Below are 25932 nucleotides of genomic sequence, written 5' to 3'. Positions count from 1 at the left end.
GTAATTTGGGACTGAATGTCTGTAGTGTTGAATGTGCTGCCTGTATGTTCCCAGTCAACTTCTGACAATATCAATTGATTTTTGATGCAGTCATTATTTCCTGTTGCTATCTGTGTGATCCTTTATTTCTTTCCATCAGTATATGTATCAGTCAACTAACTAACCAACCCACCCACCAACCTACTGGCCGACGAACCTACCGACCGACCAACCTACCGACTTACCGTCCGACCGACTAACCGACCAACCGACCGACTGACTGACCATCCATTACAAATTAAAGTTAAACACAAGAGCACACTGATTGAATATAAATATCGATCCTAGTCTAACCGCGCACCAGGCGAGCGCGATTCCTCTGGGCTGTGCTCCGCCAATGATCGCCGATTAATCAATCAACCAATCAATTAGTCAATTTATTAGATTATATACACCTTTTTATTTAGTATATATTATCAATACAAAGGAAGAAAAAAAAAATATAAAAAACATCAATGCCAAATAACCTGACAGTAATAGTGAAAGGGATGATGGGAGTGCCAATATTGTTACTTTTTTATTTGGGGTGGCGGTGGGGTGGGGGTTGGGACGCTGTTACTGTTATGAAAAGTTATATCAGAGGACATGGAGGTATCCGGGTGTTATGTATTTCTTGGACAAGCCCTTGCTTGATAGCTATGCCCAAAGGATATCCAAATACAAAACGAATTCACTAACCTGTGTCTAGGGATATTCACAGACAAAGTAGGATTGAAATAATTTCTTCCAATCTGCTTCATGTCAATCATAGACAAAATCCTAATGAAAAAAATAACAACCAAACACTGTTAGAATATATTTTAATTAAACAGTCTTACATTATTAAAATGTAATTTGCAAAATTCTGCATACAACAAAACCATGAGGGTTTGTCATGTTTGAAGGTGAGGTATAAAACGTCGTGTATTAAATAGAGAATAATACATAAGTGTCCGTTAGATACTATTTATCTCACAACAAATTGTTTTAAAATGTATTTAACAACGAGTTGTGAGATAAATGGTATCTAACGGACACGAATGTATTATTCTATTTCTTATATATCCTTAAAAACCAGATTTTAAGCAAATTTTTACATCTTTTTCGACTAAAACTTATTTACAGCCGTTGTACTTGCAGATGACTTATGCGTCACAGACAAATGATTGTCAGGTTAACTATACATCACAGTCTAATCGATTTCCATCGCGATGGTTTTTTATTGGATGTATGGCATTGGTGTCCTGGTGATAACCTAGGAGCAGCCAGTCGTATGTCATGAAGCACTCGATTTGCTAGGGGAGGGTTTCAGGGGCATGCTATCCCTATAAAACGGAACACTGGATGTTTTGAAATGCATTTTCTTGCATTCTACAAGTAAAATTCATCATTACAAATGCAACATTTTTAAATGCATTGTTTTTGTTCACAATGTATAACATTTGTATAAGCTGAATATATAGACACCACAGACATTGTTGAATCAAATGAAATATTTACAATGAAAAACTGTACGATCCAATAAAATAATTAGTTACAATTACAAATACTTTGAATTCTTGATGGTCTAAAATGCAACTTCCTGCTTCCTACAAGTAAAATTCGTCATGGCAAATGTTGGTGAATACGAATATTTTAAATATGTAAAATAAAAAAGGTTTTCAGGTCTAGATCCCCTATGTGGGCGTCCTTGACAACAGATACTTGTCTTGTGTGGCCGATCAGCTTTAGCTGTGGACGTTGATGAGTGTTCAGTAGTTACCTTTGGTATAATCACATACTACACTCCCCTACTAATGATGGTTCTTAATTGTTTCTACCAGTTCACGAATCGCTGAATTAAATTTAATTTTCATACCTTCTGAAGATGATGTTTGCCACCTGAATGAACTGTGGTGAATTTGGTGGCAGTTCGTTTGTCAAGGTTATGGTTATTCGTATTTGCTCCCCATCATACTGTCTGGTGGAATACACCTCCGTCTGAAAAGAAAAGAAAAAAAAAACCCCTGACAACATCTCATTGGCACTTAAAACATTTTGTTATACATATTTCACCCTCAGCTTGTATTCAATACTGTTTTGCCTAACGCTGAAGCTTACTTGGCCAAAATAGGATTCCAATGTGTGATCGTCCAATGTGTGATCGTCCATTGATTCATCAATTGTGCACACTACCTATTATTAATGGTACTTTATCCAGCACTATTACTCATGGAATATAGTTCTAGCATTACCTTCTTTTCATGCAGTCGTTTTAGGAGATACAGAATCATTCCATCAAAGACGCGAACTTTTCCAAGCAATTCTTCATGAGCACCTAACAGGGCTGCCTTCAACCTCCGTGATTCTATTGGTGGGTTGTAGTCAACGTGGTACTGGTAAAGGATAAGGTTCGGTGCTGTTTCCAGTCTGAAGTAATTGGCGGACAGCTCGATAGGTCTTCCAGAAGTACCTAAACAACAAAGCCTTAATCAAAGTGATCCAACACCTTTCATATAAAGAAAATGGAAGAAATGCTTTATTAAGAATCATGTCCATATCCCAGCACTTTCATTAGTCAACGACTAAATATTGTGTTGATTCTAGTTCATTGGTGTAGCCAGGATTTTATACTGGATAAGTGTCTGTGGGGAAACCACACTGTCAATGAGGCTCGCACAATACAATTTGTATTTCAAATATATGATATTGACGATACATACATACATACACACACACACATAGAGAGAGAGAGAGAGAGAGAGAGAGAGAGAGAGAGAGAGAGAGAGAGAGAGAGAGAGAGAGAGAGAGAGAGAGAGAGCGAGAGAGAGAGAGAGAGAGAGAGATACACACACAGAGAGAGACACACAAAGAGAGCACGCTGAAGAATATATAATATACAACAGTGACATGCTTAAAACACAAATGAAAATAAATATTTTTTATTAGTTCCCAAGACAAAAGGCACGTCTACAATAAAGCTGTTTATATTTTGCTATAAAGTATTACTACATTCAGCTAACACAACGATTAATACCTTTCTTGTCAATAATATGTGCAGGACGGGTGGTCAAATCACCATACTCTGCTCGTTGGTGTCCAGTCGCACTGGCTTCTCCTGTCCCAATGGCCATCCTCTGCATCTCCTCTACGGGAACTCTAGGGACCTCTCCAGCCATCCCAGGCCGAGGCTCCCTGGCCCCTCCCCTGTATGCAGCCCGTCCACTAGAAACTGCTGGACCCACGGCTCCTGCAGCCAGTGCTGGGAAAGGTTCTCCGACATCTTCTCTAGGATCTGGTGGACTCCCACCTTCTGCGCCCAGTAGTGGAGTAGCTGGAGCTTGCTGCAGACGATAAATAATAATAAAAAAATATTTACGTGGATATGATTTATATATTATATACACATATTCTTATTTATTTATATGTGATGAGGAGTCTGGTGATTAAAATGAATTATATACATATTTATTCAACATTTTGTAGCAAGTGTTTGCAAACACAGAAAAGTTTAATGTCCCAAAAATTTAATTTGAGAAAAACGTAACATATCCAGTCTGGAAATGCACAGAGACCCATGGAGGAAGTTGAGACAGGTGAGGAAACTGACAGAAAGGGTCGAAACAGATTGAAATTGTGGGAGTTTGTTATTTAAGATAATGAGAATGATAGGCAGAGGGTGATATATGAGAAAGATGAATGAATGTGCGAGTCAGCTTTCACGGGATTTGAACCACTGTCGTCAGCTTGATTGTCCACTAGACCACGAAGCTCACTTGCTGTTTAATAAGTGGTTATTTCGACATATTGTCAAAACAGAAATAATCAATAGAGAAAACAAGAAGAAGAACAATAATCCCGAAGTAACGTCAAAAGTTTCGACCCACGACTGTAACACAATCAGGACGTCAAAATGCGTAAAGATGTACATCTTTAATTACTTACTTTATTTGATGGTTTCATTTTATACACATTTTCCCGCTGCCAACACCTGTATATGTACTTTTCCACACACAGGGCAATACATACCAGTACCAGTTGTTGGGCACTGTTTCGGATGGGAGGAGTAACCTGAATCCATTGAAGGTGATTAATCCTACGACCTATCGAATGAATTATCACTTACTGAGGCTGTTGTTCCCCAGGACGTTTTGGTTCATAAACGTCACTGACACGAAGCTGTGTTCTATAGGACATCTTGGTTCTTGAGTTATACCTACCAGTGGCTGCTGTTTCCATTCTTCAAGGCGTTTTGGCTCTTGAGTTTCAGCTACCTGAGAAGCAGTTCTCAGGGACATTTTGTTTCTTGAACTTTACCTACCCGAAGCTGTTGTTCTCGTTCTTCAAACGTCTTGGAATTTTGGAATTTCACCTACCTGAGGCTGCTGTTCCCCAAGTCGTCTTGGTTCTTGAACTTCACCTAGTTGGGGCTTTTGTTCCCCAGGACGCCTTGATTCTTTAACTTCACCTACCTGATGCTGTTGTTTTCCAGGATGTCTTAGTTCTCGAACTTCACCTACCTGAGGCTGCTGTTCCCCAGGACGTCTTGGTTCTTGAATTTCACCTAGTTGGGGCTGCTGTTCCCCAGGACGTCTTGTTTCTTGGGCTTCTCGTCCTCCACGTGCCCTTCCACGGGCCCGGCCTCTTGCTTTGCCTGGCATCTAGACTGAAGGGTAAATAAATGTTAACTGTTACTGGCGGTTGCGGGATTTATCTAGGAAGAAAAAAAGAAAGAAAGAAATGTTTTATTTAACGACGCACTCAACATATTTTAATTATGGTTATATGGCGTCAGACATATGGTTAAGGACCACACACATATTGAGAGAGGAAACCCGCTGTCGCCACTTCATGGGCTACTCTTTCCGATTAGCAGCAAGGGATCTTTTATATGCACCATCCCACAGACAGGATAGCAAATTATATACAAGTCGTAGTACACTGGCTGTAAAGAGAAATAGGGCCCAATGGGCCCACCGACGGGGATCGAGCGAGCTGTACCACTGAGCTATGTCCCGCACCATTATCTAGGAAGAGGTCGTAAAAGTACACATACTGATCAAAATACGTTTGTGTAACTATAAAATGACAACTATACAAGCAATTATCGTTGTCATCGTCATAGTGTTAAAAGGTCATGGGTTATGGCGTTGTCAACGTGATCACGCGACTTCGGTTAATTGACAAACGGATCTAATATTACATAGCTTGACAATAACTATCAATATTCTGCGTGTCGTTCTGGTAATCAAAACTGGACGAGATCCATGGACCGATAGTGTGGTGGGGCATGCTCTGAAGGTAATCTGCTAGTGGCCCAGTGTGATCTCTGTTGTCCATCATTTGATGTTAATTTGATTCTTGTGCTTATATCCAATTACTGTTCAGTGCGCTGTCCTGGACACACACACACACACACACACACACACACACACACACACACACACTAACACACACACACACACACACACACACACACACCTAAGTACCCTAGGCTATTTGTGTATGGAAATGGGTTTGTGAGAGATATTACACCTACTATTGTGTCGTTCAAACTCAATCTGGGTTAGCCCGAGTACTCTGACTGTAAGAGAGCTAGACGGACATTTGGACATAAACACGCTCTCATTACAGTCAGAGACCAACCTATGTCTTTTTTTGGCAATTCCTGACTACCAAACGGTAGGCAACGAGTCCCGCTCTAATACCACAACAATCCTATGTTTGACGTCAAATACCTTTACATCAATCATTTTCGAGTTAAGTGATACAAAAAAATCCACATATTAATCACTAATACACTTATTACAGAAAGAAACAGTTCAGCTACGCTTCGTGACACTCCGTCGCAACAATTGCAAAGCTCGGCGATCTATTTCGAGACGTAGACCACGTGACACTGGGCGATTCCGCCTTGTGCAGCAGTTACAGGGGCCGTCTCATATCAAGCGAAGTTACAAACATGGAAGAGTTGGCATGCCACACATTTGGATTTCATTACGTCATTAAACCAAACAATTACACATTATTGATTCCATTTTGAATTTGAAGGATACATTTGGGGTGTTATCGACAGGATACGGCAAAAGTACTACGTACTGCCTCCTCTTATGAGATGACCCCTGTAACTGCTGCACAAGGCGGAATCGCCCAGTCTCGAAATAGACATTGTTGCGACGGAGTGTCACGAAGCGTAGCTGAATGTGGGTGCCCTAGTATGTGCTAATATGTGGATTTTTTTGTATCACTTAACTCAAAAATGATTGATGTAAAGGTATTTGGACGTCAAACATAGGATTGTTGTGGTATTAGAGCGGGACTCGTTGCCTACCGTTTGGTAGTCAGGAATTGCCAAAAAAAAAGACATAGGTTGGTCTCTGACTGTAATGAGAGCGTGTTTATGTCCAAATGTCCGTCTAGCTCTCTTACAGTCAGAGTACTCGGGCTAAATCTGGGTTAGTGCCGGTACTGGAATGCGAACGCAGTATCTGATGGACTACTGCACCCGCGAGATCGGGCATTGTTCACAAGATTACGGCTTTGGGAACAGCTCTCATGTTGTATACGAGTCAGTTATTGTACCACCAACCTTTGATTTTACCCGTGGTGTATCCCATAGTTAGACCACGGGCGTGTCTGACCTAAATTTGAGCGATTGCTGAATGGCTGAAGAAAGCTACGCCTACAGGTCACATATAGTTCAGCTACAATATAAATCTGTAATGGGGGCGTGGTACAAGCTAGTTACATCATCCTTTTCCGAGAAACTACGCCCTCGATCATTACACCCGTCACTCAACCGTGGTCTAACTAAACAAATCTCTCGGAAAAGGATGATATAACTATAACTTAAATTGCCGTCTGCTACTCAGTGGTGTCATGGGTTGACGAGATAAGAGAAAAACAATATTCGTTATCAAGCTGATCTCATACGTATTGTCATAATGCCGGTGACTGGTGATAACATAATAACAAACATTTACTGGCTGAATCATCTTTTGTCCCATAACGCCTCGTAACATATATGGGACGTTTATCGGGTATAATAGCATTCGGAATAGCATTGCACGTAGAGGTCGGAAGTGTGTAGAGGCGGGCTCGGCAAGACCACGGAGAATGGGTGTGGTGGGGATTTGTTTAATTCAGAACACTGCTCCCCAACTCTAAATATATATATTGTTTTGCCTGCCAAACCCCACCCCCACCCCATCCCACCCCACCCCACCCCAGTTGAAAAGCGAATTAATATATACTGGCCTCATATGCTTTCGTGACATACATTTCGTGACGCCATTCTGACAAAACTGTTAGTATAGTATTGCTAAGGTCATTCAGACGGGTCTTATATTGTGACGAAACAGAAAGTCGACAAAAGTTCGCGCAAAGCAATTAGAACATATTCTGATCATAGCAATTGTGTTCAGCGATGCAAATCTTGAAGTAAGGGCCCTGATTCCATTGCATCCGGCGTGCGAGACGTAGCCCAGTGGTAAAGCGCTCGCTCGACTGGTACATCAAAGGCCGTGGTATGTGCTATCCTGTCTATGAGATGATGCATATAAGACCCCTTGCTGCTTATCGAAAAGAGTAGGCCCGACGCCATATAACCATAAATAAAATGTGTTGAATGTGTCGTTAAATAAAACATTTCCTTTCCTTTCGGGGTGGGGGAAGGGGGTTGACTGAGATCGAGGGTGCAAAGCAAAGTTTCTAAGGGTTCGGGGATATGCTTCCGCATTAAATTTTGAAAACTAAATGTCCTGAAATGCAATTTCCTGCATTCTGCAGGTAAAATTCATCTTTGCCTTAAGATTTACTACCGATAATATTTTTGATTCCGAATTATTGTGGTGAGGGTAGGTCCCCCTCCCTGCCACCCTGCTTCGCCGTGCCTGAAAATAGATCCCAATGATCGATTGTCATTGAAAATTTATTTGTTGTGCTCTACCTATGTCTTGATCAATTATGAAATCTATAATCGAATGTCGCGGAAAATGTTAATTGTAATTTTCCAACAGTTTTATTGATGAAATTGTAATAAATACGTCAAGGTCTGTGCTTGTTTTCATAAATACGCAAAGAAAAGAACAAATACTCTCTCTCTCTCTCTCTCTCTCTATCTCTCTCTCTCTCTCTCTCTCTCTCTCTCTCTCTCTCTCTCTCTCTCTCTCTCTCTCTCTCTCTCTCTCTCTCTCTCTCTCTCTCTCTCTCTATATATATATATATATATATATATATATATATATTAAAGGTAAAATGAGCGACTTGTAAGGTATATCCAGGCTAGCTTGACAACAGATACATGGTTCTACAATAGCAGAAGACTCATTTATCAGACAGGATTGAAGTTTCGGAAACAAAGTTAGTTTAAAGTTTGTTTTGTTCAACAACACCACGACTACAGCACATTGATTTATTAATCACCGGCTACTAGATGTTACACGTTTGGTCTTAGAAAGGAAACCCGATTTTTTTTCCATTAGTACCAAGAAATTTTTTAATTGCACTTTCCCCACACACGACAACATATACCAAGGCTTTTGATATGCAAGTCGTGGGGCACTTGAGGCGAGCGTTCTACCGACACCTGAATAATGCCCAAACACATTCTGACCATGTCAAGTTTGGAGAGCTTTGATTTCATTTGCACAGGAGAGGTTAGACACAATTAACTGTCATGGCATGCTGGACGTGCTTAGATCACACATGCAATAGACCCAATTTTACCGAACATGAACTCAACACTTCAGATTTCCTCTGTCATTATTTGTGTGGTTCTTAACAATATGTCCGACGTCATATAACCGTAATTAAAATGTGTTGAGTGCGTCGTTAAATAAAACATTTCTTTCCACAGACAGGGCAACTGTTAAACGGATACATATTGCACCATAACGTTATACAGTTAGGCCTATATGGAAATTCAGATATGAACTGTTCCACTTTCTTCAGTTAATACTTTGAGAGAGGGGTTGTAATACTGATAGTTATGGGTCATAGTTTGGTTGATACATTCTATATAGTGTTTAAAAGCATACAGGTTAATATTTTCGCCTATGGAATTTTATTTAGTATAGTGCGACCTGATATGCCAATGTGTGGCGAACAGATACGTAGGGGGAATAATCCATCAAACCTCAAGTAGTAACTTTAATACAGTTTCTTCCCTTACGCCAAATTGATTTCCATGGTATTGTTGATAAACTCAACATTTTATAATAAAACTGATACAAGTACTATAGCGTATCAGCCGAGGTAGTACTTGCAAGAATAGGGGTGATTTTAAGAGCAGCTATCTTTTAGGAAGAACACCACAGTAGCATAAGCCTTTCACGCAAACAGCGGTCACACGTTGTCGCCAATCAGAGCTGCAGTTACTTTTACTCCGCAAATTAGAACACGGAAGGTCCCAACATGGACGTCCTTAATTTGAAAAAAAAGAAAGACAGTTTATTTAACGACGCATTCAACACATTTTTCATTTACGGTTATATGGCGTCAGACATATGGTTAAGGACCACACAGATATTGGGAGAGGAAACCCGCTGTCGCCACTTCATGGGCTACTCTTTTCGATTAGCAGCAAGGGATCTCTTATATGCACCATCCCACAGACAGGGTAGTACATTCCACGGCCTTTGATATACCAGTCGTGGTGCACTGGCTGGAACAAGAAATAGCTCAATGGGCCCACCGACGGGGATCGATCCCACACTGACTGCGCATCGAGCGAACGCTGTACCACTGGGCTACGTCCCGCCCTCCTTACTTGGAATACCAACTGACAAGCATTAAACGGTCATTGGTACAACTGGATCCGTGTTTCATCTCTAGAATGTTTGGCTCAGTACTTTTTGAAAAATGTTCAGTTTTGTAAACGTCTAACGTACTTTAACCTATACACCAATTCTACTCTTTTCATTATAATATAGTTAATATAAACACAAATTCTCCTACTTTTCCTTTTCACTGTAACTAATATAATACATTTCATAAAAAGCAAACACATAAATTCCTATGGACTTCTAGTTTTCCTTTTTTTCCCCACCAAAACTAAAGTGATTTGTTTGATAGAAAGCAAAAACGTGAGTTCAAATTCAGATAACATAATAGTCCGAACGGATATAGAAAGTGTGATTCTTTCTACGTCCAAAAATGGTAACATTACTCCATTATATAGCTGGTATTCAAAACTTGTGATACCATATTTTAACCGTTTCTCAACCGAAATGGTTAACAAATGGACACACAAACCAAAATTGTATAACCTACAGTACTCATTAAATCCCGATTGAAGTACTTGCGTCAGTATTAACAAAATAAATCTTCCAACGACAACCTTAAAAAAAAGTCCCTACCATTTTAAATTTGCTAAATAGAGGGAAGCAATTCGCCCTGCACATTAAGAAAGGTATTGACTTAAAGGCGCTCAATCACGGATGGTTGACCTAATTACTGACCCAACAAAGTATTATATCACAATATATACATTTGATTTGTACCTAAAAGTACTTTATTGAACCATCTACATAACCAGTATATTCCACTTATTATTGATATTTTATAAAAACAATTGAATTATGTCAACGGTCCGTAATTCGGAGAAAAATAACGGCTATTTGGAGAGCAGAGGTGTGATGTATTATTTTGAGTGACGTGACGGGTATCCCTCCGAATAACCGCAGTGTCAAAACGATTGACCAAGCTCGTGTAACGAGAACGCTTTACCGTCCTCTGCGACGTAGGGTAAATAGAAACAAAACTAACAATGAAAATAAGTTATTAAAAATTAATAAAAATTAATAAAAACATGTACTGAATGATAATAACCTTATACATTAATTTATTTCAGTAACAGAAGCATGTTAAACGTCGACAATCCCGATTGGTTAGGCCTTTGCATCTATAGGTAAATTTATCGTTAGTCATAATCACAAACATCTTCATTTTCCATATATGCCATAACAGCTGACTTGGGATAGGAATTGTTACATTTGTTACAACTAGACGGTGTTTGTATATGATGTGACTATATATACGACGACCGTGTATATAGCCTCCACTAACGAGGGCTGGCTATATTCACAGCAAAAATGTATATAGGCGATAAATAAGTACTTGATTGATCCATATTATCGAACCATCTGGAACAGGAGGAATACATACCAAGTACTGTACGAACAGTGCGTTTTCTGAACAGGGTAGACGGTGTTGGGGGGGGGGGGGGGGTATATATGAATCTATGAATAGCGTAATATTGCCCTTACGGTACTAACAAAAAATTAATAATAAATGTGTGTGTGTATGTATCTATATGTATGTGTATGTGTGCATACATGTATATATGAAATATGTTATAATTTTATTATTATTGTACATTTGTAAGACGATAACTCAAGGCACCCCAATCGTGACATTGCCAGTGATCTGGGGTAATAAAGTTTAAAAAAAAAAAAAAAAAAAAAAAAAAAAAAAAAAAAAAAATTTAAATAATAAAATAAAATAATAATAATAATAAATAAATAGATAGATAGATAGATAGATAGATAGATAGATAGATAGATAGATAGATAGATAGATAGATAGATAGATAGATAGATAGATAGATAGATAGATAGATAAATAAAAATAAAAATTACAAATTATCAGCTGCTGAGGTAGATTAATAATAAATAGATAGATAGATAGATAGATAGATAGATAGATAGATAGATAGATAGATAAATAAAAATAAAAAATTACAAATTATCAGCTGCTGAGGTAGATTATCTGAAAGAGAAACTAACTTCGGACAGTACACAAACTAACAAATTGGCTTGAACTTAATAATTTTGAGGATCCTTACGTAAAAAAAAAAATTAAGTTAATTTTACCGCAAATAAATATGACTGAAAGGTTATTTTGCTGTATTTAGTCATATTTCAAAAGCGCAAAATTGCAAGTGGCAATAAAATTCAAAATACATATTTTTATACCAGTAACGCTGAGACCACTCCCGGATCCCCCTCTAAATTTATGTAATGTTTCTGTAACAACCGCCCCCACCCACACCACCGCGACGTGATTTCACCAACATTATAATGCATGTAGTAATAATAATAATAATAACAATTGTGTATTATTATTAATTATTATTATTATAATTATTATTATTATTAGTAGTCTACTACCTTTTTGGGGTAGATGGGGCGGTGTTTTATCGGGGGAGGGGTTCTATAAAAATGCACGATTAACGTGCATGCACACATGCACAAACGGCAGGCTGAACTTGTCCCTGAAGGTAGAACAGGATTCAAAATGGGTTAAGTAATAATTAAAACTACATTCCCTAGAATATTTTTATTATTTAAGCATATAGAACAGAAAATCCAATTACGTTTGGTGCATATATGACGCCGTACTCCGCACTGGTTTCACTACGCTGGCTTATCCAGGTCAAAAACAAAGCCATGATTTTGAAAGTGGAACACTTTTGACAGGCTCGTACCGATCTCGGTTTTCATTGGCTTATCACAAGTATAGAATTCCCCAACAAGAGATCACGTGAGATTTCGCAATTTTTGAACAAATTTAACTGTCTTGATTGAGGAATTCCCTCGATCGTAGTTCAATTAAAATGTTTTGGATCATACAATAACTAGGTTTGGTATTCCAAATTAATGTAATTTCCATTTATAATCCATATTTAGAGAAATAAGGCCCACTAAATACGTGATTGAGCGCCTTTAATCGGCAGATCGGTTGATTTTGCTATCGACCTATGCGAATCGGCAGCCATTATTGAACGTTTGTCTAACCTTGTATCACGTGTGACGGGGGGGTTAACGCGTTACACGTTTTGGAACATTGTTGGCCGCCATTTTTTATTTATTTTTATCGCTCGGCTCTGTTCGGTTTTATTCGGTTGGGTAAATTCCTAGGCTGCGTTCGATTGAGTGCTCGCCTGTTAATCGATTAAAGAGTTCATGCAAACACTTTATATAAATTAATCAATTACACTTCAACACTTCATCTTTTCACCAAACACTGAAGACGGGAGTACATAATTCTTAAAGGTAAATATGACTTCTTTTTTTCTTTTTTTTAAAGCTGTGTATACTAGAGAAGATAAAGTAAAGTTCCTTTAGGATAAGGGGAACTGGCCCAAACTTTATATACATTCTTTCTTCTTTTTATATATATATTTTTTACATTACAAATTCCACTCATTTTAATTACAAATTCCACTCAACCTTTTTATTTTTACCTGCAAATGGTGGGCCTATGCAGTAGAATACATCACTGTCTCTGTGTGGTGTGTGTGTCTCTCGGTCTGTTTCTCTGTGTGTGTGTGTGCGTGCGTATATGGTGTCTGTGTGTGATGTGTGCGTCTATCTGTCTGTCTCTGTCTCTCTGTGTGTCTGTGATGTGTGTCTCCCCGTCTCTCTCTGTCTCTCTGTGTGTGTGGTGTGTCTGTGTGTGATGTGTCTGTGTGTGTGGTGTGTCTCTCTGTCATTGTGTGTGGTGTGTCTCTCTCTCTGTGTCTCTCTCTCTCTCTCTCTCTCTCTCTCTCTCTCTCTCTCTGTGTGTGTGTGTGTTTGATGTCTGTGTGTGTGGTGTGCGTCTCTCCGTCTCTCTTTCTGTGTGTGTGATGTGTCTCCGTCTCTCGTTCTGTGTGTGTGTGTGCGTCTCTCTGTCTCTGTCTCTGTGTGTGTGATGTGTGTGTGTGTCTCTCTCTCTCTCTCTCTCTCTGTGTGTATGTGTGTGTCTCTCTGTCTCTGTCTCGGGGTCGGGACGTATTCCAGTGGTACAGCGCTCGCTCGACACGCGGTCGGTGTGGGATCGATCCCCGTCGGTGTGCTCATTGGGCTATTTCTCATTCCAGCCAGTGCACAACGACTGGTATATCAAAGGCCGTGGTATGTACTACCCTGTCTGTGGGATGTGCATATAAAAGATCCCTTGCTGCTAATCGAAGAGTAGCCCATGAAGTGGCAACAGCGGTTTTCCTCTCTCAATATCTGTGTAATCCGTAACCATATGTCTGATGCCATATAACCATAAATAATATGTGTTGAGTGCATCGTTAAATAAAACATGTATTATTTATTTCTCTCTCTATCTGTCTCTGTCTCTGTCTCTCTCTCTCGGTGTATTTGTGTGTGTGTGTGAGAGAGAGAGAGAGAGAGAGAGAGAGAGAGAGAGAGAGAGAGAGAGAGAGAGAGAGAGAGAGTAAGTGAGTGTATTGGCCTGTCTCACAATCCTAACAGGTGTTTGTTTGGGAGCGCTGGACAGTACCTAATGGGAGGCGGGGGGGGGGGGGGGGGGGGTGAGAGAGAGAGGACGTGTGTGTCAGTTACCCATCCCGTGTGAAGCAGCCATATGTCTTAAGAGGCCACGCTTTTATCTCTTAAGTCATCTAGTACAGTGTAAACGGACCTGTATTATGCAGCCATCTGTTTTAAAAGGCCACGGTTTGTTACACCCTTTGATGGCTGCTTTACAGTTTGGACTATTACTGTACTGGTTTTACTGCCCGTGTTGCTACGGGAGGAAAGAAAAACAATGTTTTAAACACATTTTAAACTCAGCACATTTGTAAACTTCGGTTAATTTGGATGACAAGCATATGGCTATTTGAAGTAGGGGAACTCTAATAAGAATTTACAATTGCCAAAATTGTAAGATATATTAGCTGTGGAAAATGGTTATATGATAATAGTGAATTAATTGGGCAAACATTACAACCGGTAGTTCAGTAATACAGTAGGTTTTATGACCACCAAAGATCTTGAAGGACGATTGGGGTCAGAAGTGAAATTTGAAAGTTGACGTTTTTTTATGAGTAAATCGCAAATTCAAACAATAAAAACGACTAAAAACAAAACAGTAACAACTGTATGATCAACAGAATGAAAAATATTGACAGAAATAATGTTCCACAGTGATTAATGGACCTTCCTGGAAATTGTCCAAATCGTGTATGACACCCCACGCACGTGTACGAGGCAACTGCGTGATGCACGTGCAAACTATGGAATGTTTTTCGGTGTGTTGATAAACGGACCTGGACGTTCTTTACTAGGATGTCTGTGGTCAAAACATTAACATTAATATTTCAGGTTCCCTTACTGGGTTTTTTAAGAGTATAGATACATAAAGGAAACCCGTTGCTACTACACACTATATCTACCGAAAAACCAGTCTCTGCTATACTAGTCATGGGTAGTTCATCAATAGTCATGGGGTGCTGGTTGGGACGGGAAAACCCCCGAGTACATCGACTGTGATCGATTCTACGACTCGCATCTCGGTCGAGCGCTCTACCATTAAGTAGGTACCGCAGACCCAAAAAATATTTTACTTTTTTTTTTCTTTATGGTCATAGTTTCATTAAATATGTTGCTCTTATTGAAAAAACATCACTATATTATCCAAATGAAGCAAAATAAAGTTGTAGTAGCCTTGTACTTCTGTGACCAAACATGGCCGACATGACGATTTTAATTGTCATTTACGTCCACTTTTGTAAACCAAAAAATAACAGAGAAATTTCTGTTGTAAGCTTATACATGTTACAAGCAGTTATCAATGTTGCATCTCTGAAAATTTCAAGTGAAAATATACAGGGTTACTATTATTTCTGATAACATATGTATTCTTGGGGTAGGTTCGAAACCGCTCCAAAATGACAAAAAAAACACAGAAATCTTGGAATACGTAATTTAATGACATAATAATTGATGCAAATGTTACATCAGAATAACATTTTCAGTTCACATTTATTTACGCTTATACAATAATGTACATCCAGACCAATAATAAAAAGGAAAACATAAAGGTTTAGATCGCAGATGGAAAGTGGATACACGTTACATAAAAAAATAAGCTTCTTGTTTCAAAATATTTTTTAAAAATTTACCTAGACTCATAATAATATTGAATACTTGAAGATTTCAATAAAAGATGCAATAAAACTTATCATATGTACCAGTCTTTTAACTCAAACCAGTAAAAACTTATCACACGACGAATGCCAATGATTGGCCAATATGTTTAATCAATTTCTTACAAAAATATTTAGATACTTTACACCTTCAATATCATTATTAGAAACAAAGCAATATAAGTAGCCATATTTCACCTTTGAAAGGAATGTCCAAACACTCGTACAATATCAGAAAGGTAAATTTCTATCCAGAAAAAATATCCCCAAAACATATTTTAGCAGCTGAAACACTTAAGGCATGAGACAGCAGTCACACGTGTGCTAAATAATTTACTAAATGCATCTATGATTATTTTAGTTCAATAAAGTGCTTTATAAAAACAAATTCAAACAATGAATTATTATAAATATAACTATATACCACTTTGAATTATAATAAAACATTTATGGCTAGATGTACCAAATTTAGCATCCATGAAAGAGTATTAGTCTAAATTTGTCTATGAATTATTGTCACACACTTCATTTCTGTTCTAGGTTCTGTCACAGTTGGAAACAGAAAACATAACAGCATCAAGCTTGAAGTATAATTGAATCTACTGAAAGTTGTCTCATAACCACGTGTACTCTCCCACTCCGTTTCCATTTCAGGTTTCTCCATAGACGCACAGAGACTACACATTTCCTGAATAAAGAAAAATACCCATTATGACCATGGTTATTTATCTTTTTGTTTCAAATATTGTAATTAGTTTGACATAATATTTGTAAACAGAAATATTCATTACATCAGATGAAACACACCTTCAAATGTTTTTTCTGTATGTAGTTATTTTCACTTTACTTTTAGTATCTTTTACAAATAATTAATTCTTTACCATTTTTAACAGTAATATTCATTGATAAAGTGATGAAAAAGTATAATTATACTTAGAATTTAATGTTACTTGGTTACCAAAAAATTTAAGTTTGTGTTACAATGTGAGAAGTTATGGTACCTGAAACATTTTCTTTCAAAAAGGTATTTACAAATATAACAGACTTAAAAAGTACAAATTCTGTTTAATTTATTTCCATTGCATTAATACTATTCTTTTGTATAAAACTGATCTAGTCATATGCTAAACTCATTCAAATGATTTACATAAAAATAGATTTACGTCTATATTTGAATAGTTATGCATTATCAAAATGTTTTTTAAAATCAACTTCAGCTATCAGAAACTGCTGAGTCATCATGATAAGCAAAACATTATTTTAAGTTATTTTGAATTAAATATGCATTGTCTTCTAAAAATAACGCTTCAGTATGATATATATTCTACCCAAAAAGTTAATAATGGGTGGATAAATAATGACAAAGCATCAAATACGTTTAATTTTATCAAAATGTGTCCCTACTGTGAAGTTCTATATTTTCGCTTTTGCGGGTCAGTGGGTCATAGTTACCTCCCTTGAAATATTTTCGATGTCGAATTAAACTAAATTGCTTTTTTTTTTTAATTACCAAAAAATTATTTTTATGCTGTTTTATTATATTACTATATATATCTATCAATATCTCAGTGAAATCGCCCTTTTTGGGGCAAAATAAGACGTATTCAAAGTTTCACTTGCCTCAAAAAAATTATTTTTGTAGTCGTTCAACTTCGGAAACAGGATATACATCAATCGGTAGGTGTGTACTTGTCATAACAACAAAAAAAAACGTGCAAAATCGTCATCAAAATAAGCGTATTCTGGCCTTGAACAACACTACCAATTGTGAACCAAACTCGTGACATTTCGGAATATGGGCGCAGCTGCGCCCCTAGCGGCGACTGCGGTCGCTACATTGAGGTCTCACTACACAGATGTCATCTGCCATTGAAACCCATGTTAAACTGCCCAACTTCAAGCGAAGACTGCCCATAGAACGGGTTCTCGTTGGCACTAACAACATACACCATTGCGAACATACATTATATAAGCATTTATATTCATTCCAAAATTGTGAACATTTCCGTCTCAGTTTTTTGCTATATGACCGCATCTGGCTGTAGTACCGGTCCGAACAGGTGGTTTATAAACCGATTCACTCCGGCTGTCACTTGCACTATATACCCATGTCCTAAAAGGTCGATGCACAATATTACAAAATAACATGGGCAAAATACAGCCAGAAGGCTTACCATTAAACATACATATTGTTTTAATTCTTCACCATTTCCTAGAAGTCGATATGTGAACCATAACATGTGCCACAATTAGGAACTATAGTGGACCGTGATGAGTGAACTCTCACCCGGAAGTGATCTGTGTAGTGAGACCTTAATTAAAGTCTAGTGACCGATTTTGTCAAACTTGGTTTGAAGTCAGTTTGATAATTTGGGTCATTTACACCATGAAAAGCTATACTAGAGCCGTGTAACTTATGAACTCTAACCAATACACCAAAAGATAGATGCACCATACCATCCAATAAAACTTCATATCACATTGTTACTCCTTGGTCATCCACACAATAGATGGCCATCAAACAAGCAGCCACTATATGGTAATGTATGACCTTGTTGGTAGTTCTGATATGGGGAACATACAAAGAAGCTAATTATCTAGTTAGTTCATTAAAAATATTAGTTTCCATCAATTGTTACTATGGGCAACAATTGTTTCATAATGAAGTGTTGAAATCCTGTTTTTGTCCTGTATATTTCAGCATGAAGATCCACATAATATTAATAAAGGTTTTAAATTTTCACAAAATCGTCAGCGTAAATAATATTAAACGCACCGGATGATTGAAATGGTCATGCACAGTACTGTAGACTGTGTAGTGTAGGCTACCATTTTAGCGGAACATATTTTCCGTAACTGAAACAAGTAGTTTAATTTAATTTTTATTGAAAACATGTGGAAGATATATAATAATTATATAAGCTATTTTCATTGATTTCACTTATTTATGTATGTGTTCATTTTATGTTATAGGCATACATCAGTCAACAATTTGGTGAGAACTGACAACACTCTTCAGCAGGTGCCAAACCATAAAACGAACATGGCTGTAGCAAATGGTGACATTCTGTAGCAAATGGTGTCATTATATCAATGTGCAGGTAATGCAGACAGTGTGTGTGTGTGTGTGTGTGTGTGTGTGTGTGTGTGTGTGTGTGTGTGTGTGTGTGTGTGTGTAAAACCATGTGTGTGTGTGTATAGATAGCGGAGAGAGAGAGAGAGAGAGAGAGAGAGAGAGAGAGAGAGAGAGAGAGAGAGAGAGAGACACACACACACACACACACACACACACACACACACACACACAGAGACAGAGATAGAGAGAACTAGCTGAAGTAATTATTTAAAAGCATAAAATATGGCGTTGGTAAGATAATATAACCACTAAACATAAGATACAATTTTTCACTATTATTGAAGCATAGATTTGATAAAAGTAAAACTATTTAGTTACATAACAAATCTATCATTTGTAAAAAAAACAAAACAAATAAAACAGTGCTCTATAAACATATATTGTGACATTGTCAAATTCTTTTCTTTCTTTTTTTTACCTTGGTGAAGCAGATGATTTGTTCTTTTTCTTTAAAAAAAACAAAAACCCCACCTATTATTACCCAGATCACCATTTTGTTCCAGGTACATGGCACATAAGTTGTTGTTTACTCTGGTTGTGAACCCAAGTGCATCTAAAGTGAGGATATATACAGCTGGACAAAGTTCAAGCAAGGTGTTGAATGTGTGCGTTTTGGAACCTTCTAAGATTCATAAAGTTATTACGGTTTGTGTAATGCTGCATAACTCTGCTAGAAAGCTCCATCTGATTCAGAGAAATTCAATGACAGTGTCTGATCCAGGTTTTGTTTTGTTACAAGATGATAACTTTGATATGAAAGAGATTTCAACCCAGTGGTTCATGATGTTGATAGCAGAGCTGTTATTTACTAGTAATACATTTACTCTTAAAGACAGCTGTAGATGACAAAGTAATTTACATGCTCTGTTAACACAAAATGATATTCATATTTTACATTTTTCATACATCTTCATTTTGAATTTAAATCAATATGCAACAGGAAAATAATGTTACAGTTAGATGATTATAATTGAGAACTTCAATGCAAAACAATTCATAAAATAAAGACAAATGAACAAAATAATTATGAAAAATACATGAAATTGTTTTAAATTCTGATAACAAATAAAAAATAATTTTAAGTAATAATTTTTGTTCATATACAATACTGAGTAACTTTAATTACATGTTCCCTCTGACATGTCACCCACTTTAATTAACAATTTAAGATGTGTTTATCTTAAGTTATCTACACTTGGTTTATTTACTTCTACACTACACTTGCTTCACTCTTCACAATTTGTAAGGTGAAATAAATTATAAATATTACTTTGCATTGTTGTTGTTTGTTGTGTATTTCAGTGTATGTCCTGTTTAACAATATGTACTGATTGAAAGAAATAAGGGATCACACCAACACTTACAGGAGATGGTGACTGCAACAAAAACACTCATCTATTGTGTCAGGAAGTTAACCATGTTACTGTCATCCAGTCTCACATTACTGTCATTCAGTGACTTTCACATTACATCTTCGTACTTTATACAGACATTGGGACGATAACAGTATTCAATACTAAGTGTTCCCTTATTTCTTTCTCTGTATATTTTGTATATCATGTACAAAACGTCATTTAAGTTTATGGTATTTTAAGTTTCAACATGGAATAGAGTATATATACAGTTAAATCCCGTTGGCTCGAACCCCGTCGGTCAACATCGAACATTTCCGTAACATCAGTTAGAAAGTTGAATTAGATACAAATTGTGTAATACACGTAAATGCACTGAAATCAAATAAACAAATGGAAAATTCTTAATCTGTATTTACATGAATTTATTGCTGAACAATTTGAATATTTCAACAATAAAAAATGCAGCACTGTCCACTTTTCAGAAATGTAGTCGTTTTCAAAGTAACGCTTTTTATGCTGAGGCCCGTTTGTGCACTAATTGTTTGATTGGTATCACGATTCATTTAACAGTTGCGGTAACACTAGCTGTACTTGAAAGATCATTACCGATAGTCGTTAACAAACAACATGACAAGTGTGGTGACAAAAGGATTGCATAGCTAGTGTTGCTATTTCCCGATTCATCTATGTCTGCGTCGTTAAATAAAACATTTCTTTCTTTCTTTCTTTCAATAGTTCGTTCCGCCCAAATAATTAATCCGAAGATTATAATAACCAACTGCGCAAGCGCAGCAATTGTTAGTCCTGTTTGGCGGTTTGCCATAAGGTCAAATAAAAAAAGAGTTGGTGATCGTCCCCGCCCGTACCTGAAAAATACGCCCGCCCCTGAAATTATTTTATTTTTTAGTTTGTTAAACCATCACCAGGTCCATCTGGCGGTCAGTGAAGGAACTACAACATCCAGGCGCATGCGCTGGTGACTGCTACTCCTGGTCTCCAGGGTTTTATAAAGTATGTATGTGTAACATAGAATTAAGTCCCTATGTATTAAAAATGTAAATACTAGTAGTTAACATTACTAGTTATTTAAGATACAGTTGGTTTGACGGACTAATGTTATTACACTCGGTATAGTAATGGAAATCAAATCTTTGTAGAGCTGACTGAAAGCAATGACAAATTAATGAAAAACTAAAATTAAAAGTTCCATTCTTGTGGTGTCCATAATTGAGCACTCCATTCCCCTCTATGTCTTGGATATGCCTCTAAAAGTTGTTTATGTGTGTTAAATAATACTGATGACATTTTAAAATCTAACTTTTGTTCCAGATTATAAATTGTATATTTGCATTTGGATTTTAAAAATATTTAGTTTTTTAATATTATTACTTGTGTATGGCTATTAAATAATGATAATGGAAAATTGCCCCTGTATTAAAAGCAGTTTCCCTTTCTTTTTGGGGGTTCTGCCTTCATATTTTAGACTATGACTGTGCGTGCCATAATTCATTTTAACAAAACCCCAAGTGTGTTTCACTGGGTGTTTATTTTCATAAATGTTCAGTCCATTTTGTTTACTGAACCAAAAGAAAACTGTTGCAGTGGTGGTAGGATTGGGTGTGTGGGTAGGTGTGGGGCTCATAATCCACATGAAAAAAACAATTCTTTATTTGTATAAATTCGGACAAAGTATATTATCGTCGTCAAGTGCAGGTAATCAAGTTGAGTAAATAATTTACCTGTCGCGTATTTCTTTGTTATTTCTCTCTCCCTCTACCCCTCTCTACCTCTCCCCTCCTCTCCTCTCTCCACCCCCTCTATCTCTCTCTAGGGCTCTCTCTCTCTCTCTCTCTCTCTCTCTCTCTCTCTCTCTCTCTGCACACACGCCTGTGTAAGAATCACCACACATTGTTACACGGGGGAGTGGGGCGGGACGTAACCCAGTGGTAAAGTGCTTGCGCAGTCGGTTTGGGATCGATCCCGGTCAGTAGACCCATTGGACTATTTCTCGCTCCAGCCAGTGCACCAGGACTGGTATATTAAAGGTTGTGATATGTGCTATCCTCTCTATGGGATGGTGCATATAAAAGATCCCTTGGTACTCATTTAAAAGCCATATAACCGTAAATAAAATGTGTTGAGTGCGTCGTTAATAAAACAGTTCCTTCCTTCCTTTTTACATGGGTTACGTTAAAAATAATACTGTCAGTAGAATTCAAAACACAGAGAGAAGTTTTAAGGCCAGCTCATTTTGCCCAAATGTCTTATTCGTTTTTACCCGAATTCGAAGATTGCCTCCCCCCACCCCCAGACGCTTATGGTTGGTGTTTGACCTTTTTTTCTTTCTTTTTTTTGTTCCCACGACTGGTATATCAAAGGCTGTGGTATGTGCTATCCTGTCTGTGGGATGGTGCATATAAAAGATCCCTTGCTACTAATGGAAAAATGTAGCGGGTTTTCTCTCTATCACTGTCAAGAATGACCATATGTTTGACATCTAATAGCCGATGATTAATAAATCAATGTGCTCTAGTGGTGTCGTTAAACAAAACAAACTATTTTATTTATTGACCTGTTTTCCGGTTATCTCCCTCTATATCTGCATTTCTATATTTTATTAGTATGCTGGGTGTTATATCTTGGTCCCCCATTTTTATTTATTTATTTGGCAAGACTATTTGCCTCTATTTTATTATTATTTGTTTTTAATTTGCACCCCTTCCTAAATATATACTGCACTTTTAATGACTGTTAATAACTGGATTGCTATATATTTTTTTCTTCTTCTTCTTATAACTATGTATTTAAGTTTATTTATTTTCATTATTATTTTTGTATTATTATTATTTAGTTAAATTTAATTTTTAATTTAAATTAAATTAATTTAAATTAAATTTATAAATAAATGTATTTATATATTTTATTTATTTATAAATATTAAACGATACACTGTTCCTTTTGTTTACAAAACTACATTGTAAGCGCAACGTTAGGTTCCAGAATGCCATGCGCGGCGAGGAGTTCCCTCAATCTAAAAATAATGCCGCCGGATATCTATTCGCGACGTCATTACGTTTATGCATACCAAAAAGCGAAAAAATTTAAACGCTATTAGCAATCAGAGTCGAAAAATCCCGACCAAAATGACCATGGTCACAAGGTGGACCCAATTAAAATTTCCACGTCCGATTGTGAGTACCATAAGGGCTCTAGAATACGATCTAAAAATGTCCGGGTGGGAGGCGGAAGAGGTGAATACCCGGACGCCCTAGAATACTCGCGTGTGGCAACTCGTACACCTTTTTAAACCCTACATCTCTCCGGCTGATTCTGTTTTCTGCCACCTCCACTTAGTTCAAGCTGATTACGCCCTGTCATCAGATCTGACCAATTAAAATGACACCAATCCTAATTATCATGTCAAAGCATTATACGAAGTTTGTTTTGTTTAACAACACCACTAGAGCACATTGATTTATTAATCATCGGCTATTCGATGTCAAACACTTAGTAATTTTGACATATAATCTTAAAGAGAAAGCCCTCTATATGTTCCCATAAGTAGCAAGCAGAGACGGATCTTGGGGGGTGGGGGCCCAGGGGCCCGGCCCCCCTAAATTTTGCGACAGTTATAATTTTATTATATATTATTTTTCTTTTTTTTTACGATCCCCTCCAAACCTCCCCCAAAGTTGCACTGACATTCCACCTCATGTCATTGGGCCCCCTAAATGGATTTTCTGGATCCGCCACTGGCAAGGGATCTTTTACATGCACCATCCCACAGGCGGGATAGCACATACATAGGCCTTTGATATACCAGTCGTGGTGCACTGGCTGGAACGACAAATAGTCCAATGGGTCCGCCGACGGGGATCGATCCCAAACAGACGGCGCATCAAGCGAGCGCTTTACCATTCAGCTGAGCTACGTCCCGTCCCAAAAACGTTATATATGAATATCACAATAACTACATACAGCAGACCGAAACCCGAACAATATCGCTATTTGTCACCGATAACTGTGTAACATACGTATAATGTAGGTACATACCTGCAGTGTTACTGTGTGTAAACAACCCACAATAAAAATCCTCACATGAAAACCTAGTCCGATACATCTGCCGTGAACTGAGGTTCTTTCTGCCAGTTCTTGCCATAAAATTGTTAATTATTAGCCGTAAAATGTACTAGATCAGTAGAAAAGTCAAACCTTGTTAGATCTGGCTGACCCAACTTATTCTACAAAATGGATTCTTATTCCGAGAAATAGGACACTAGGCTAGTTTCGTTTTCGGGGATTCCCCATGACTCATCGTTTCGTCACATCACAATTGATCCCACCGTACGGCGTGATTGACAACCGCGCTGGACCAATCATGTTTCGCGGTTCAAAAACCGCGGGCTGTAATTTGCTTGGACGCCATTAGGTTAGACAACATAATGTTTTTCGATGTGTAACGTTTTTGTATAGTTAGCATTAAAATTAGTTAAAATAATTGTCTCCTCCAACTGAATTATAATCATAGTAAACATATACTTCTGCTGACAAGTGTTAACAGCGATGGCAACTATGCGGAGCCTACGACTGACGTAAAATCAGTGTTTTCCTGCGAAACTGTCACATGGTATTGAAAGTGAAGTTTTGCCGAAATCCGGTAGGACTTTCCTTTGGCACTGTCACGTAGCGTAGGCTATAACAAAGAACATTATAAATACTTATCATAGAGTTAGGGTTAGTGACAGTGCCAAAGGAAAGTCCTTCCTAATGGAATTTACCGACTCGTTTAATCAATCTTCGATGTATATATTGTCATTAAGAATCCGTCGTTAAACTGCTCACAGACGGTTGGCCAAAATAAACGTTTTGGCAAGACTTCCGATCGTTCCAGCATTCAGTTAATGTAGGCTTAAGTTAGGTTTAGGGTTAGTGATAGTATTAACAAGCATGCTGGAACGTTTGGAAGTCTTATCTTTTTTCCCTTTTCTTTTTGTTTGCATGAGTGTAGGCGTGAGTGTGTGTATGTGCTTTTGTGTGTGTGTGTGTGGGGGGGGGGGGGGGGAGAGTGAGGGAGTAACCTATATGGTTGTGAGCTTTAGAGGTATAAGGAAGTATTGTCTGGAAAGTTATAAATTTGGCAAATTTTATGTAGGGACCCTGAAATGTTTTGAAGCAAAATAAAATAAAATAATAATAGTGATTTTTTGCAATCGGAACAGATCTGCTGGTTACGGTTTCTCGGTTTGATTCGATTTAAGCTAGTGCATCACAACTAGTATATCACAGGCTGTGGCATGTGCTATTCTGTCTGTTGGGTGGTGTATAGGCCTATATATAAAAGATACCTGGCTACTAATGTAGCAGGTTTGCACTCTAGACTATACATGTCAAAAGTACAAAATGTTTGACATCCAATAGCTGATGATTAATAATTCAGTATGCTCTAGTGGTGTCTTTAATCAAAACAAACTTTAACTATCCATTAGTCCCCCTCCACCCCACCCCTCAATTAAAACAAC

At 37.6% G+C, this 25932-nt stretch overlaps 1 protein-coding gene and 1 long non-coding RNA gene across 3 annotated transcripts in view; one reads left to right on the top strand and one right to left on the bottom strand.

The window, feature by feature from the left end:
• The window catches only part of LOC121367705 (piwi-like protein 1), a 60373-nt gene extending 35739 nt beyond the window's left edge, over nucleotides 1–24634 (bottom strand). For both annotated transcript variants that reach the window (XM_041492033.1, XM_041492032.1), the window contains exons 1-6: nucleotides 24467–24634; nucleotides 4518–4663; nucleotides 3035–3341; nucleotides 2253–2470; nucleotides 1877–1998; nucleotides 718–798 (exon numbers count right to left, since the gene is read on the bottom strand). In XM_041492033.1, coding sequence (XP_041347967.1) covers nucleotides 718–798; nucleotides 1877–1998; nucleotides 2253–2470; nucleotides 3035–3341; nucleotides 4518–4658 — 869 coding nt within the window. In that variant the 5' untranslated portion in view covers nucleotides 4659–4663; nucleotides 24467–24634. The remainder of the gene's footprint in view (nucleotides 1–717; nucleotides 799–1876; nucleotides 1999–2252; nucleotides 2471–3034; nucleotides 3342–4517; nucleotides 4664–24466) is intronic.
• On the top strand, nucleotides 12800–20327 carry LOC121367706. Its single transcript, XR_005957422.1, has 3 exons — nucleotides 12800–13052; nucleotides 18896–19023; nucleotides 19562–20327. It is a non-coding gene; the product is annotated as an uncharacterized LOC121367706 (long non-coding RNA).
• Nucleotides 24635–25932: the final 1298 nt, after the last annotated feature.

Source organism: Gigantopelta aegis, chromosome 3 (genome assembly GCF_016097555.1).
Source record: "Gigantopelta aegis isolate Gae_Host chromosome 3, Gae_host_genome, whole genome shotgun sequence".
Classification (NCBI taxonomy): domain Eukaryota; kingdom Metazoa; phylum Mollusca; class Gastropoda; order Neomphalida; family Peltospiridae; genus Gigantopelta; species Gigantopelta aegis.
The sequence above is the reverse complement of the archived record's forward strand: the minus strand, read 5'-3'. Positions and strand labels throughout refer to the sequence as shown.